General features: G+C 28.6%; 1 protein-coding gene across 18 annotated transcripts in view; it reads left to right on the top strand.

The window, feature by feature from the left end:
* Positions 1 to 18,537, top strand: part of LOC129913044 (protein lap4) — a 335,223-nt gene that overhangs the window by 271,121 nt on the left and 45,565 nt on the right. For all 18 annotated transcript variants that reach the window (XM_055991409.1, XM_055991410.1, XM_055991416.1 and 15 more), the window contains one exon: positions 5,316 to 5,535. In XM_055991409.1, the coding sequence (XP_055847384.1) occupies positions 5,316 to 5,535 (220 nt within the window). The remainder of the gene's footprint in view (positions 1 to 5,315; positions 5,536 to 18,537) is intronic.

Raw genomic sequence — 18,537 nt, forward strand, 5'->3', positions numbered from 1 at the left:
AGAATTGTGTATAAGCACATTTCAATTATTTTTCAAGACGCTTATAATTGACGTACAATAATGTTTGATATGTCAAATTAAGCATACGTGTGTGTAAAAAAATAATAAATTAGATTTATAATTAACGCATAAGAAGAGTAATCAAAGCGGTTTATTGCTTTATTTTTTTTAAGAATTTCAAAAATTTTATTTTTTTAATTTTATATGTGATATTACCTTTCCATTGATACCTCAATCAGATAAATCAAGCAAGTATCAAAAAAACTGTGACAAATCATGTGTAGGTAGATTGTAATATTTTAAATTTTCTTATTAAAAAAAAAAAAAAACAAAAAAATATTATTATTTAATTTTTTTTTACAACTTTTTTGTTCAAAAATTAATAAAATAATAGCACCATGTTATAGCTTGTTACTTAAGCTAGAAATTGAGACTTAATTTATATCTGTAAGTTTTGTAGAAAAAAAGTAATAATTTTTTAAAGTCAATCAAATTTTACAAAAAAAGCCAAAAAAAACACTTTTTTTCTTTTCTTTTATCAATATATCGATTTTTTAATATGAAAAGCTTAGAAAAAAATTATACCATTAAAAAGCTTATAAAATTTCCTAAAGAATAAAGCCATATTAAAATTTTAAGAATGATCAAAAAGTATAAAAATAATTTATTGAAAACAATCATTTTCATCAAAAAAAGCAAAAAAAACCTATAAATTAATCTTCACACGTCATTTATTCAATTTTTTTTTATGACAACCTATAAAAAATTTTATACCATCTAAAAGCTTATTGTCTCAGCTTAAAATCTATATATATATCCGGTCTATGTGACATCTACAAAAAGAGCTAGAATTTTTTGAACTCAATGTATTTTCATCAAAAAAAGCAAAAAAAAACATTTATTTTTTTCTTCTCATGCTATTAAATCAATTTTTTTCAATGGCAACGTATAAAAATTTTTATATCACGTTAAAGCTTATTGTTTCACCTTTCACATGACGGTTCAATCTTATTTCCAAGTTGCCTACAAGAAAAGTTAGAATTTTTTAAAGTCAACCATGTGGAATTTCCAGACTGAGATTACGGTACTTCCTACACTGGTGACTGTTCATGATCAACAGATCTCCACTGGTGTTTTGAGTGTTTTCGCAAGTTTCTTGATTTAACATTGTGTAGCTTGTAGTTAGTCTACCGTTATGTGTGATATACCAAATGAAAGGTAATTGTATCAGGATGCTCATAAAAGTTTAATAAAATTTCTATCTGCTCTAGATCAAAAGTTATAACCTGTTGAATTCCAACATTTTATTTTACCGTTATCTCAAAATTGTGTTTACGAAATTGATTGAAATTTTGTACACATATAGTCCTGCCAATACTCTATCTACCCTCTAAGTTTCATTCATTTATGAGTTAAAAAAAAAAAGATAAAAATAAAAAACGGTTAAAAACGGGAAAAAATGACCAAAAAACTTGGCTCCAAAAAACTTCTTCATCTCGATTTTGATGGAAAATTTCATTGTAGAGTTCCAATTTTTTGCACAAACACTCATACATACTCCACCTATACACCCTATAAGTTTCAGATTTTTTGAGCACTCGGAAATATTTCTAAAAATAAAAACCCACCCAATTTTAACACGCAAAAAATAGGTGTTTTTCAAAACTCTCTATCTCAAAAACTACTCACTTTAAAAAAAAATCCCAACACACGTCTCGAATATTTTTCCACCACCTATCCATTGGTGTACTCAGATTTTCCCAGAAAAATTCTCCTCTCTCGTAATCACCCCTTTCTCAACTTGCCCCAATTTGATAAGCTTTTCAAAACCTAACGATTTCTTATCGATTTAGATTTTTAAAAATTTTTTACCAAAAGTCCATTAACATAAAAAATGATTATCTATCTATTGCAAAAAAAATCAACTCTCTACGACAACGCATTTAGATTTTAGATAATTTTTTCATTTTGCCATTTTGCCCCGTTTTACCCTATTAAATGTGCGATTTGAGTAAAAACCTTTCTTAGTGCAAACCGCTTCACCTACACCTATCATATACCATTGAGTTTGGAGTTTTTTATTTTTTTCCCATATAGAGCCAGTGATTATGTGAATGGTAAAAAAAAAAAAATCAACGCATTTATAATATAGTATAAAACGAGGAATCTCCGAAAACCAACACGGATTTGTTAGTAGTAGGTCAACTACTACAAACTTATCTCTCTTCTCGAATTTTTGTACAAAGGGAATGGAGCGAGGTGGTCAAGTAGATGCAATCTACACTGACTTTTCGAAAGCTTTTGACCGAGTACAACATATTATCTTGTTAGAAAAATTAAAATCATTGGGATTTGAAAATGAAATCTTAAGGTGGTTTGAACAATATCTCACTAATCGAACACAGTGTGTTAAGATTGGTAACAATGTATCGAAGGAAATTAAGAACTTATCTGGTGTTCCTCAAGGAAGTCATCTTGGACCTTTGTTCTTTAATCTTTTTATAAATGACCTTCCTTCTTGGGTGAAACATTCTGGTAATCTTTTGTTTGCGGATGATTTTAAGATTTTCAGAGTCATTAAATCTTCCTACGACTGTGACCTCCTGCAACAAGATATAAATGAAGTATCCAAATGGTGTGAAACAAACTGTTTACATCTAAATATTTCAAAGTGCAAATTTATGTCCTTCACAAGATCTCTTCGACCCATACAATATGTTTATAAAATAAAAAACTATGAACTTGAGAAAGTTGAGAAGATCAAAGATCTAGGGGTAATAATGGACGAAAAATTAAATTTTAAATATCATTATGACTATATAGTTTCGAAAGGTAATAAATTATTAGGTTTTCTGAAAAGGAACTCAAATGATTTTAAGGACCCGCTTACTTTAAAAACTCTGTATAATACTTTAGTGAGATCAAATCTTGAGTACGCCTGTTGTATTTGGAATCCAACTTACGATGTCAGTATTAATAGAATTGAGGCGGTACAGCGTAAATTCACGAGGTATGCCCTAAAAAAGCTAAATTGGGTTGATGATGTTATGCCTTCTTATGATCAGAGATGCCTTATATTAGGTTTGCAAACTCTTGAAACGCGGCGTAAACAATATCTTATAATGTTGGCAAGAGATGTTTTATGTTCTCATATAGATTGTTCTGCTTTACTTGCCCTCTATCCAATTTTTGCTCCTTTAAGGCCCTTAAGAGGGAAAAATATGTTTTTTTATGTGCCACGTTTCTATACAAACTACGGCAAAAATGATCCAGTTTCCAGCTCCTGCATATTATTTAATCCAATTTGTGACATAATCGACCTACATTTAAGTAGATTTTTGTTCAAAAAAGTGTTAATGCTAGTGATATTTTAATGAAAAAAACCAATGTAATTGTTGACAATGAATATTTTATTCTATTATTTTATTGTTGTTATGTATATATTATTGTTATATTCTAATAGAGTTTAAGCTCGATAGAAAGAAATAAATAAATAAATAAATTACTCAATACAACTTTTGAAAAAATGAGTAATTTTAAAGTACGACGCACAATTTTTAGATCACGATGAGAATTCGTTTTATTTAATTTATATACCAAATTTCAATCAAATCGGTCCACCCGTTCAGTTTTTATAGGTTTTTCCACTTCCTAAAAAGAAGAGAACCACTGTGCGTCGCACCACCGCTGCAAAACGTCCGCACCGTTTCATTTAAAAAAAAAATGGAAAATATGAAAAAAAATTCGGTGTACCAATGCCGCACGACTGCAGCACGTCCGCACTATTTCATTCACAGTTCACGTGTGGTGTCGCAAAAGTTATATTAAAGGTTCTTGTTATAAAAATATCATAGAACAAATTTGTTCGTTTATTTTTACGTACCTACTATCAAATTTATCAAATCTTCTAAATAAAAAAAAAATTGATTAAAAAGTTGAATAGCAATGTATTACGCGTAGCTTTTTTAAGATAAACTGAATGTTTATAACACGATAAAATTTTTTGATTGTAAAAATCTCCTTTTAAGTATACCTAAAATGTAATAGCGTTATTTTCGATTTTTTACTATCTCTCGAACGATCTGTGGTAGAAAAAACTTTTGGCGTTTCTATGATTTTTAACAAATTTTAATTTCTAGAGTTTGTGGTTTTTTTTTTCACTTTTCCAAAAACAAAGTTATTAAAAAAATACTCTTTTTTTAAACAAATGTTTCTCTTCAATGATGAAACTTAGAAAAAAGTTTTTTATATATCTATTTTTTTAAAGAATTTCAGAATCTTTAATTGCATTGTATTGTATCTCAAATGTATTCACGGTTCAAGAAAAATGCGAAAATTAATATTTTTGACATTTTTTAAAGCACAATATCACAGTCAATTTCAACTCAACAATAAAAACTGATATTAATAAAATGAGTGCCTCTGGCACTTCAACAAAAACCTGGAAGATCATTTAACTCTTTAGACAAGATGTAACAAGTTCCTTGAAAAAATTTACAATTTTGAATATATTGTTAAATTAATATTTTCCGTAAAATCTCCTTTCTTTTCGCATCTCTTCTCACATTTGACTTTAATCTACCGCTGAGTTCTTTAATCATGTAAATTGATATCCAGGTCAAACTATAAAACTCATTTTTTTAAATTAAAAAAAAAAATTAAATAAAAACTAAACTATCACGTGCCATTCAATTACTACAATTTTTAATTCCACTTTAATCATGTCTCCCATTATTTCTTTTAATCGTTTAAAAAAAAGAAAAGAAAAAAGTTATGATAGAAACTCTTGTGAATAGTGCCATAACATTTCCATTATTCTTCGCCGCCAAAAAAACGCATTTAAAAACAGCTCGATTCCTTCGTTATTATTACATTAATGTCCTGTCCATGTCCATCTCCATCCGATGCCTTTGCCAGTGCAGAACTTTATTTCAATTCAAATTACTCCGCACCACCCACTTTATTCTGTTCTTATTGCATATTACTCTCTTTGAATTGTAACTTTTTTTTTGTTATTTTTACTGCTTCCACCATTCACAATTAGTTCTTTTGTATTAATTGAATAGAAGAAAAAAAATGGCTAACGCCACTCAAAATAAAAAAAAAATATAAAAAAAAAATTAACCACCCAACCGAGATATTTCCTTGTGGGTTGATCCTGAGTTGAGCCAAAGAGCACTCAGCGAAACAAGATGATGATGATTTTTTTTCATTTTCTTCTACTTTGCAAGTCGTCCTTTTTTTTATGATTTGATGTTCGTAACAGTATCCTCTCATTTACTTTATTTTTTTTTCTTCTCATTTTTACGAAATAGAAAAAGTTTTCTCCTTCCTATCGAAAGATGAAGTTGAAAAGTTGAAACAAGAAGAAGAGAAAAAAATCGCAACAATAAGACGTGATAAGAAGACCAGATTACTGGACGGATCCAATGACATAATGGAGCAATACGAACATAACCAGGACGATGTGGATGATAATGCAAACAGTGATAATGGTGGCGATGATAATGAGAACTGTGATTCTGAGGATACGAGGTGAGTGCATGATTATTTTTTTTTTTTTGTTTTTTTCTAATGACAATGATGACCGTTGAGTCGCGTCGCTGTCATCATTGTCATTATTCTAGTCCTTTCAATTGTTGTCCTTCAATCAATTATTTTCCATTTATTCTCTCATTTTCGCTTTTATTTTTTGTTTTATTTTCTATTATTTTGTTTTTTTTTTTTTTTATTTTTAAATTTTGTGGTGAAAGTTCGAGTTATTTTTAATTATTTAGTTTTCTTATACAAAAAAAAAAAAAACAATTGTATACTTACTTACACGTACTTTACTCAATCTCAATTTATGTGCACTTAATACACACAAACACACACACACATGCAGAAATAATGGCATACTGCACTGCACTGCAGAAAAGTAGTCGTTGAATCATGATGAGAAGTGGTTTTGGGTTTATACAGCTTGTGTTTGAGTTTTCTTTTTTTAATTTTTTTAACGATGAGAAATAACAACTTAATGTTTGGATTTAACTACTAATATCTGGTTAACAGAACTTTTTCTTCTTCTACTTTTTTTTTTAAATTAAAATTGAACATTTAAGGGTTGCAAAGGGGAGATATCAGTTAATAATAATAATGATAAGTGCTTTTAGTTGGAGAATGTTTTTAATGCTTTTTTAAATTACATACTTAATTTAAGATAACTTTAAAAAAAAAATGTTTATAAAAAAATATAATTGTTATTAAGAGTTTAAGGGCCAGTCTTATAGTGAACCCTTATGTTTTAACTGGGATAAGTTTTCACTATCAGACACTTATTCTGCGTTTGTATTTGAATAACCCCCTCTGGAGTATTTATCCAGTAAAAATATGCAGGCAGATAGTAAAACTAATATTTCTAAAAAATTCTCAGCAATCGCTACATTCTTTCATAGGTACCTATAGTAAAAAATTTTAATTTGATTATTTTTTTTAATTATTTTATTTAAACAAGTATGTGCTTGTGCATCGTTTATGTTCAAAAATACAAATATTTTAATTTATCAAAAACTACCGCCCTTGAAAGTAACATGGAACAAATTTAGGTAACTTTTCGAACATTTTGAACGGGACCAGAAATTTGGTTCAAAATTTACTAATAAGAAAAAAAATATTTTTTTGACACAGCAGGATCACTAAGGCCCATTTGCTGAAACAAAACTTAAATATTTAAGTGACACGTAAAGCACTAAGTTCTACATTGCAGTTTGCACGAACTTCAAACTAGGTCATAAATTCCTCTAAGTTGAACATTACTTAGGGGGAAGAAATAGTAGAACATAAGTAGTTTAGGTTCTACTTAAGCATATTTATTTGAGAAAAAAGAGAGAATACCGGTCAAAAAATGATGCGTTTGTACCAAAATGGACAAAAATTAAGTATAGCAATATGAGTTAACTTACTTTTATAAATTCCAACCATCTGCGAATGCAAAAATTCAATTAAAAATTTTTTGAGAGAATGTTCACCCTTTTGTTGTTTTTTTCAGACACTAATTTTGACACACACATACGTTCACAAAACAGAAACACATTTACTAAAATTATTCCATTTATTAATTTAAACGCAAATTTTATTTGACTATACTATTTTTACCTTTTTACATTAATTTAAAGGCATTCTTACCAATTTTTTTCTAAAATTTCTCAAAAACAAATAAAAACTAACTGACGTTTTTATCGATTTGACAAATTAATTTGAAGTTCTCAGGGATTTCTCGCATGAAAGTAAATCATTGCTAGGTCGATCATAAATATTTTTTAGAAACTTAGAATAAACTAAGTTAAACATAAGAGCTATGTTTGGCCTAGCTAAGATCAAAATTTATGACTAGTTTCAGCAAATGGGCCTAAGATTTTTCTTATGCTCGTTTTAAAAATAAGAACTAAAAAAAAAACCATTGTTTGACCGGATTCTTAAAAATATCTTCTGTGCTCAATACTCCAAAAACCATAGAAGTCATTTTCATATATTAACTTTTTATTCGTCTACGGACTTGGAATGATTTTTTTTTTTATTTAACCTCCATACGGTTGTTCCTTGCTTACACCGCTCTAATTTTTTACCTTTTTTTTAAGACCTAGAACAAACAAAAAGAGTTAAATTGGTATGAAATGTAACAGACTTTTTTGTCCAATCTTTATTCCTAATTTAATACAATTTAACGATCACTGTGGCGTATGTGGAACATTTTTTTTTTTTTAATTTGAATTGGATAGGAAATTGTTTTCTTGTTGTTACAATTTTAGATTTGAATAGGTAACTTGCATGTTATTGTTCCACTCTCAAATGGGTGATAAGCATAAAAAATAGTAAATGCTTTTACTTGAAAAATTGTAAAGTATAAACTTTTTGTATCCAAATTTTGTACATATTTATGAAACCTTATTTATACTTATTAATTTCCAATTGCTAGTATTTACTATTTTTATGCATACAGGGCACGAATTGCACGACTTGAGTCGCACGTACTTGCTCTTGCAGTTTAAAACACTTTTATGTTAGTTTACTTGTAGATTTTAAGAGCTGCCTCTATATACCTAAATTTAAAGAAATTTTATTGATGTTAAGGTCAAAATTTTGTTAAATGAAAAATAAAAATATTTTTTTATTTGACTTCTTTTGAAAAAACTAAAAATGCAGTTCTATTTGAATTGCTTAAAATATTACGTCTGGAAATTTAATCCAAATTTCGAGTTATTTGGTATAATTTGAAAAAAATTTGTACTTTTTTGACATTTTTTAGAAAAACTAAAAATGCAATTTTATTGCAATTGCTTTGAATATTACGAATCGTTAGAGAGGTTTTGAGTTATTTGGTTTGAATTGAAAAGTTTGTATGGGAGGTACACTTTCTAAGCGAGATAAAAAAAAAACAAACTTTCAGAATTCCATAAAAATCATCTGTACCAAATTTAAAGAAAATCCGTCCACCCGTTTAGGCTGTGAAAATGTGTAGGCACAGAATAGGGATGTTGCGAATATTCGCATCAGCATCCTCAAATGCGGAACTTCCGCATGATTTGGGACATCCGCATCCGCAATAATCAATGCGGATTTTCATGCGGATGCGGATGCAAAGAAGATGCGACAAGAAAGAAGTTAGGTGGAGTCAGCGAATGGTGCGTACTAGTGGCAGTCACACCGAGTAATACGTCTGTTACTGATTTTTTTTAAGGCAAAACACAGAAAAAATGCAAAAGTCTTAAATATAGTCCGTTTTCACTAAAGCCTTATGTTGAATTTCAAATTGCATAGGACATTTTTAGAATTTGGAATTCGAACTGACCTAATTTGCGAAATTATAAAATTTGGGATGAAAACAGGCTATTAATAAAGATCTTTCTTTCCGGACAAAAAAAAAGTGCCGCAGTAAAGAACTTACCGACCATTTCTACCCACTCCACAAGCCAGTCTTCTTAAGGAACAATTATTTAGTAGTGGGGCTTAATTAACCAACCCCCGACTTGATGTAGAGAAGGTGGCGTTATTACTTTTTATTAAGTCTAATTCACCTATTTTTAAGGTTAAAAAATCAACATCCGCAACATCCCTAGTACAGATTTACTTACAGACGCAAGGACGGAATTGCGAGACCCACTTTTTTTGGAATTCTCCATCATCGTAATGTTGGTTTTGAATAAAACCTCAATTTTTTTTTTCGACACGAAACCAATACTTGCCCTATAGAGCAAGTAAAAATAGGTGTTTTTCAAAAATTCGTGTTTCGAAAACAAAATTCCGTATCAGACCTTCATTTTTTTTTTAAATTATTTTAACATTGATTTGTCTCATGTTTCTAAAAAAAAAATTCCCTAATTCCTAAAATTCCCACTTTGTCGCTGGTCTATCCCCTGCAATGAATTATTATTTTAAATTGTTTAAATATTTCAGCCATTTATCAAACAAATTTATTAAGCATTTTATTTTACACTATTTTACACTGGTTGAACTTTTAGAAATCGAGTTCACTGTCAGGATAAAGTTTTTCAAATAGCTATACTATTGGACCTGACGTGATATGACTTTGCCTCTAAGATGAAATTGCAATCGTTATTCATCGATTTATAAGACTCTATCACGTCAAAAAATACCGAAAACGTTTGAATCAAAAAAAAAATGCAAGAATCCAGGCTTCAAAACCTATGGAGAGCCTTCAATGACTACAAGATTAGAAACTAACGGCCCTATTCTGCTATTCGATTCAAGTGAATGTCTAAAATAAGAAGCCTTTAAATGGGGGTTAAAAATAAATTCAAGCAAACTTTTTTCTTTGGAATTGCTAATTGGCCGTCTGGGCCACAACGCTTTGATTTCGAAAGTTAGATGTTTTTCAAAGCCAGTTTAAAACAATAAACCAATGAAATCTTTCGTTTCACGTGAATCGAATAGCAGAATAGGGCCGTAAATAGTTTATTGCACTACGATTCATTACGGAAGACTACTCATACCATTTTTTGTTTGTTTTGACAAAAGGCGGATTATCTTGGCTATGTACTTCAAATCTGTTCCAGTAGCTGGAAGCAATATAACATATATAATTTTTCCTTATCTTCTGTAAACGTTTGATTCAATTTCCTATGTTTGCAACTCTCAGTTACCTACATTTCAAGTTATGGTAAAATTATTCAAAAAAATAATTTCAAAAACCACAAAATTCGATAGGTATAATTTTTTTTTTCTCACTTCAAACAAATTAATTTTACTAAACACACCTTTGAGGTGCTTATATATCGTCTTTAAGAATCTCTCTTAAAATGTTGTAAAAATTAAATTCCGTTCATGTTTCTTTAGGAAAGGACGAGTACCAAATTACCTATCGCTACCGGCAATTTTACCAAGTTTTTTTTTCTCTGTTTTTTTTTTTTTTTTTTTTTTTAATCATCATAATGTACCTATTGCGTTAAGTATAGTGGTCCTACGCATTCGTTACACCTGATCTGTATCAATTTAGGGGCAAGTTTTCATTCCAACTCCTGCTTTTGGTGTATCTATAGAGTAAAAATATAGCAAAAACGAAAGTGATGTTATCAAGATGCGGATGGTGTAGAAGATGGCAGCTCTTTGTAAGACTATTAACAAGTGCTTGTCACGTTTTAACGGATGGCAAAATGAGAATGAGAACGGAGGAGAAGGTTCTTTTGGTCCTTTAAGTGTGTATAAGTTCGAAAAGAGGATGGAGCCTGATGCCACATCCTATTACTTGTTTTTTTTTTTTTTTTTTCTAACAATTTTATCGATGTTTTTTCTGTACCTACTGCTCTACTCGAAGTATACCCTTAACATTAAAGGGAATTTTATATCATAACAAAAAAAATAAAAGAAAAAATTTGTCAAGGGTAACGATAACAAGTATAAGACGTTTCATTTATTTTATAAGAAGTTGTTTTTTTGGGGGTTCATAAAAATTAACAGACTCGTACATGTTGGAAGATATCAAAACATCAGAAGAACATTTTGTATCTACTAGTACGAGTATATTAAATTTCTTCTAAATCAGCAAACCCATCATAAACGCAAAACAAGAAAACATAAAAAGATTTTCTTAGAATTCAGGTTCAAGGCTTCTTTGTGAAATCGATTTTGCCTCTTAAGTCAACAGCACAAGCCACAACTTACTCAGATCATACTTGAAAGTGGTACCATACTAAAATAATAGCAAATTTTAGACATCCTGCATTATTTTTGTAGTAGTACAGGTAAAAATAAAAAATTGTTAGACTCATAAAACATTTAGGATCAATTACATATTTTACCATCTCTTCGAAAAAAAACACCCTTTCACCTAAATTTTTTTATAAAAATTCTTTATTCTTGCTTTCTACCCCAAATTCAACATTATTACCAAAAATGTTATTAGGGCGACTCATCATTTTTGTTTTCACAAAAAAAAAAACACCCTTTGAATCATGATATTCTTATAAACACTTAAGATTCTTGTTTCTAATCTCAAAAGTAACATAATTGCTAAATTTCAATAGGGTACTGGTAGTATTACTCACTTTTTCAAATACACCAATATTTTCTCTACACCTAAAAAAAAAACACCCTTTCACATGAAAAAAATTAATGGACTTATTTTATTCGTAATTCCCATAGGAAGGACAGCATTTTAAATAAATTTCGTAAGGGTAACTTTTATACCATTTATTTTATCGAACTTATCGCGGAAAAAAAAGAAAAAAATACACCCTTTCACCTAAAATATTTGTATAGACTGCTTAGATTCTTGGTTTCTGTTATAAATGAAACATTTTTACCAATTTTCAGCGGTGTAACAATTTTTTCCCAGTTTTTGTGATACTAATTCTGAATTTCATCATTTCTTCAAAAAAAAAACGCCCTTTCACTCAAGATAATTTTGTACACTTTATAGATTCTTAATTCTTATACCAACCAAAACTTTTTCACCAAGTTTTAAAAATTAATAAAATATAAGTCAGCTGTTATGATACCTTTCTCACACATAACTCAACCGATCAAAAAAACACCCTTTCAAAAAAAATATTTTTCAGAACTTTTTGAATCCTTTGTCCCTGCGTGATCTAAAACCTTTATCCCGAATATCATCAGTGTAGCATGTTTTTCACATGGGTTTCGGTTATATATTTTACCTGTTGAGGTAAAAAAAAGCACTCTTGTTTTTAAACAGCAATTACTTTTTTTAGAGCAATCGTACTTACTTCATTTTAATGTCATTAGATTCAGCATCAAAAAATACCTTAAAAACATGTGTCATATGATAACATTCCACGAACAATTTTTTGTTAAAAAAAAAAAAACCTTTTTTGTCTGTGTATTTTTTTCTTAAATTTTGTTCAACCAACTCTTGAATTTTAAATGCTAAGTGATTATTTTATAGCCTTGTTTTACAAGAAAAAATTCAAGACGTGCATTTTATTATTTTTCTGTTTCTACATTTGGTACAAAAATTTTAAGCATTATAATGAAGAAGTTTGGTTTTTTAAAGTCCTTACAAAAATATGATTTTGGTTTAAGTTGTTAACAATGAAAAAATACTTCAACCGATAGACCACTTATACTTGTTTGTAGGGTATAAAACAGAGTTGTTTGCCTGGAATATTGCCTGGGAAACAGCAGCTGGTTGACAAGGAAATTGATTCAAAAGTCTAAACATGAAATAACTAAGACATAATTTCCTTTGACTGTTAAAGAAGGTATTCTAATGCCATCCCACGATTTAAATTTTCTTATTTTTATCAAAATTTCGTCTGAAAAGAACACAATCTTTGAAAAAAATTACACCCACGTCCTTCGTCGTCAGTCGCTAACAACCCTCGAGTTAAGATTTCTAATTATCAAAACTACCCTGAATAATTACACTTTGGTTGAGTAGAAAATTTCTTTTGTTATAATTATCCACAACAAACATATTAAAACAACATTCTCCACAATAAGAACAACAACAACAACAAGAGAAAAAAAAAATTGAAGAGAAAGGTAAGGAAAATAACAACAATAACGATTAAAACGTTTTGAAAATCAAATTAAAAAATATTAAATCCCTCAAGAGAATGAAATTTCAAATTAGTCGCTCGATAGAACAGAAAATAACCCTAATTATTTCAAATGTTCAAAACAGTGATTTCCGCTTTGCAAAATAATCTTAATCTCTATTTGATGGTGGGAAGGTATTTATATAGGATAGGAAGAGGAAGATAAAGATTCTAACTAATGTAGGCGGTTGGTGTGTGCCAATTTCAGTCAGAAAACACCACAATACTAAATGAATTGAAATTGCCGTCATCTGGCAACCCCAATAATAGGCATCCTCTAATTAATTATTCATAAAATTTATTACAGACAATTTGGGTGGAAATCTTCTTATCATTTAAGTCAATCATCTAATTCATTCATTCATTTTTTACCCTAATCGATTTTCAATTATTTATCTCTTTGAAATTTAACACAAACAAAAGAGGATAGAGATCCCGAAAAAAAGTAATAATTACTGTTTGTAGAATGGGTAATTGAAAATCTGTTTTTTTTTTTTTTGTTTGTGTTTGTTTTCATTGATTGTTCTAAGGATCTTTCAGGCTCAACCATATATTATCCTCAAAATAAGCGAGAACAAAACAGACACTAACAAAAAAAAAATATTACAAAAATGTCCTAGTTAGTATAAAAATTGTGAAAAACATATTGTAGTTGGGGTGACCATCTGTCCTTTAAATAAATGTGAACAAATTAATATGCAAAGTGGTTGAAATAGTCCTTTAAGCACATATGAGCTGGGAATATTTCTTTTACTTGGCACAAGAAAGTTTATTTTGTCTAGACTGTGCAAAAAAATTGAATTTTAACAAAAATTCTTAAAACTAATTCATTGGGAAATATTAATCCACCTCGTCTATTAACTTCCATCAAATCAGTTAGCTTCCTTAAATCAGTTCAATTCTGGGACCTTTGAAACAGAGCTTCTTGGCATTGTTCCACACTTCAAAAACTTTATCATAAAATGTGCATAATGCAACATGTTACTAATCTGTATTGGTGTATTTCTGAAAAAAAAACGGCAACACTGCCCGATTTACAGTTATTTTTTACTCAGTTCGAAAACTAAACTTAAAATGGTTCAAATCAAATTAGTTGGTTAGAAAATTAAAAAAAATTTTTTTTGCCAAATCACTTGCTATTTTTACTTGGTATCTACATATCAAGTTATTCATTCGTACACAAAAAAAGTTGAGATAACATTTTTCTATGACATTACGATGGTAGAGAATGCCAAAAAAGTGGGTGCCGGCAGTCCGTCAGTCTGTCTGTCTGTAAACGAAGCTACAGTCTAAACATATTAAGGTCAAACTTGGTATGTAGCATTTGGAATTAATTTTTTTTGACCAAAAATAACGGTACCTGTCATATATCGATTTAAGTAAAGTTCAATTTGATCGAAAATTAAATTTTTTTAAAAAAAATTCAAATGTAAGTTTTAAGACGGTACTTAAGTTTTATTATCGGTACTTGGCATAGAACCGTTTTTTTTTGTTTTAATCCGATTTTCTCCGAAACTACTTACTTATTTGATTTCAACGAAACTTTTTGTAAAAAAGCATTTATATAATTTTAATACAAGCCAAAAATAGGTACAATTTTAAAAATATTAATTTTTGGATTTATAAAATACCTACATAATTAAAAAAATTTTTTTTTTGAAAAATCAAAATTTCAATGATTTTTTTTTTTAAATTTTGGTTTTAGATGTTGATTAGTGATTTCTACAAAATGGCATAGGTACCAATTTTGTTTTAAAACTTTTTTCCAAAAAATGATTTAGGTATAAAAAATTAGTTTTTTTAAAAAACGGCTCTAACGATTTTGAATTTTTTTCTAAAAATGCATTTAATAAAACAAATGAAACAGCATACTTGTTTTGGGGGGCAATTTAATTAAAGATGTTGTTTTATTCCTTTCAAAAACGATTTTCATGTGTTTTTTCATTTTGTTGTTGTTGTTTTTATATACCTACAATAATTACATTATACTAAATTTCTATATAAAAAGTCCTAAAAATTCTAACAACTTGAGCCCTAAGAGCAAGTTCTTGCGACCCAGTCGTGCATTTTATTTTATATCTGAACCAGGTACCTTCAGAAACAGTTTTTAAGTTAAAAAAATTGTTCGATCTTGAATTGAGATAAAACCTTTCGTATTCAATAAAAAACATCAAACTCTTTGAAAACAAAGTCCAAAAAGTTCCACATTAGTAAAACAAACTTTTAAAATCTTTAATATGCTATTTCATCTGTTTTTTTTTTTTTTGTAATTAACAAGAATTCTGTGAAGTTACCAAATTATTTTCTTAAAAAATGCATTATTTGGGCATTACATTGTTGCCAACTATGTTTAAAAGTAAAGATTTAAAAAAAAATGTATGAAACAAAAAAAAAAAAAATACAATGTTCAACAAAACTGAATGTTTAAATTTTCGTTGAATCAAATATACTTTTCTAATAGATTTTAGTATTTTAAATTCTAATTCAAAGTATAAAACAAAATCTATGACGAAAATCGAAACGTGACGATATAGATTTTTTTAATTCGAACTGGAATTTAGAATATGTAAATTGAGAGCTTCAGACTAAAAAAAAAAAATAACAGAACATAATTTCTTATGAAAACAAGCGTATCCGAAATGAATCTAAGATAACGTTAAATATAAAAACGGATTTTATTCAATTTTTCGCAAGTTTAGAATATTTTGGATGAGTAATGTTATGAAAAGAAATGCCTTCACCAAATTGATTTGAATATATTGATAAGCTTAGGGAAGAATAAAGATTTGTTGGGGAAATTAAATGAAACAAAATGGAAGTACCTATTAGGGTGGGTCAAAAAAATCGAAATTCTTTTTTTTGATTTGGTACTACGAAAAATCGATTGCTAGACCCCTCTAGAATATACACACCAAATATGAGCTCTTTATATTAATGGGAAGGTCCTCCGCTTTGCAATTTTCCATTTTTACATCAAGCTTCTACTAAAAAAAAAATTTTTTTTATTAATTGACTTATTAATAAATTTCTTCTCATATTCTTGTAGGAAATTGAACGCTCTACAAAAAAGGCCTTGTACACTTGTTTCGTTTATCTAACCGTTGAATAGATATTTGAGGTCCAAAAATCGAGAAAATCTTTAAAAATTCGTTTTTGGTTTTAATTTTGTAACAAATTGAAAAATTATAATAGTCAAACGCGCAAGACATATTCTTGTTGGAAATTGTTTGCTCCACAAAAAAGGTCTTATTAACTTTTTTCATTAATCTAACCATTCTAAAGATATTCGAGGTAAAAGTTAGAAAAAATTATAAAAACATTTTATATTTTTAAAAATTTTCCAGATCACTGAAAATTCATTATTTTCAAATTAACAAGATATATTCTTGTAGGGGCTTAAACGTTCTACAAAAAATTCCTTGGCATCAAATTGATTGCTTTAACCGTTTAGAAGATATTCGTATCCAAATCGCAATGCATACGGGTCATAAGAAAACTATTGAAATCAGTGAGCATTGGTTTGGATACGAATATCTTCTAAACGGTTAAAGCAATCAATTTGATTCCAAGGAATTTTTTGTAGAACGTTTAAGCCCCTACAAGAATATATCTTGTTAATTTGAAAATAATGAATTTTCAGTGATCTGGAAAATTTTTAAAAATATAAAATGTTTTTATATTTTTTTTTAACTTTGACCTCGAATATCTTTAGAATGGTTAAATTAATGAAAAAAGTTAACAAAACCTTTTTTGTGGAACAATCAATTTCCAACAAGAATATGTCTTGCGCGTTTGATTATTATAATTTTTCCATTTGTTACAAAATTAAGAACAAAAAACGAATTTTTAAAGATTTTCTCGATTTTTGGACCTCAAATATCTATTCAACGGTTAGATAAACGAAAAAAGTGTATAAGGCCTTTTTTGTAGAGCGTTAAATTTCCTACAAGAATATGAAAAGAAATTTGCTAAAAAGTCAATTAATAAAAAAAAATTTTTTTTTTAGGAGAAGCTTGATGTAAAAATGGAAAATTGCAAAGCGGAGGACCTTTCCATTAATATAAAGAGCTCATATTTGGTGTGTATATTCTAGAGGGGTCTAGCAATCGATTTTTCGTAGTACCAAATCAAAAAAAAAATTTCGATTTTTTTGACCCACCCTAGTACCTATACACTTTTGTAACTAAAACGAAATATATTTCCAAATGCGTGTCTCTTATTTGAATGAATTAAAAATCTCCACCTCTATGATTTTGGCCCACATGAGTGGCAGGTGAAGCTTAAATCACGAGTAATTCGTTTCTTACTCAATAATTAAGTTTAAGTTAGTTTAAGGTCATAGCTTGTACTAAGCTCAAATAAATAAATAAAAAAAAAAAATAAATACATTTCTCTTAAAAACATTTTCATACTTTATTTGATTAAAAAAAAAAAAAAAAACTATGGTCACCCTAATTACTATTATTATAGTAGAACACACATGAAAGTTAGTACTACGCAGGCCAGCAGCTTTTAGAATGAATCTGGGTAATAAATTCTGCCTCCAGTCACTCATAAATTAAAACCCCAATGTGGTTAATGCTCTTGTTTTTGAAGTTCTGCTCACAAAAAAAGGATACTTTTTTTTATTCTTTCCTTCTGCCTGCCACAATGATGATTTTTTATTTCTCTGCATTTTTAAAATAAGGTCGAACGAGAGGCAAACGAGTGGGAGGAAAAAAACAACATAAATTCAAACGAATTTCGGATTGTTCCTTTTTTTCGTTATTTAGATTTCCTTTTAAAAACGTTTTGTTTTTAGTTAGAAGATATATATGATGGGAAAAAATTGTCACAATAAAATGTGCAGTTACATTCTAGGGAAAAATGAACTAATTTTTTTATGAAGTGAGTACAGTTATTTTATTTAGTTCCCATTTTTGTTTATTTTGTTGATTAAAAAAAAGGAAAGTAATAAAACATTGTTCCAAAAATATTTACGAATTTTTATGAGAAAAAAAAATATATATTTCACTGAAGTTCGTAAGTTTTAGATTAATACGAGAAGGTCAAAACAATAGCTTGCAAAAAAAAGGTAATAGATTAAAACAAGAATCAAGTGTAGAATTTGAGAAAATCTTCACAAAAACAGGACATAATCTCATCTGGAAAGTTCAATGACTCTTAATGAATGGAATCTTCATCGCAGTCTTTTGACCTCGTTTCATCTCGCTTTCATCTTAAGTTCATTAATGAGTATTTACAGTTATGTATCTGTAACACTCTACTCCTTGAATATTAAAAACCGATTGTTTCAAAAAAAAAAAAAAAAATTATAATCAAAAACAATATTTTTTTCTTAAGTTTTCCTTCGAGTTAATAATAATTTTTCTTTTAAGAAAATGAAAAAATAAATTCACGAAAAACAAGAAAAATTAATGAAAAACGAAGAAACAATCAAAGAAAGTTTTCTCATTTACTTGTTTGAGAATATTCAAATGCC

This window comes from Episyrphus balteatus, chromosome 3 (assembly GCF_945859705.1).
Source record: "Episyrphus balteatus chromosome 3, idEpiBalt1.1, whole genome shotgun sequence".
NCBI classification, from domain to species: domain Eukaryota; kingdom Metazoa; phylum Arthropoda; class Insecta; order Diptera; family Syrphidae; genus Episyrphus; species Episyrphus balteatus.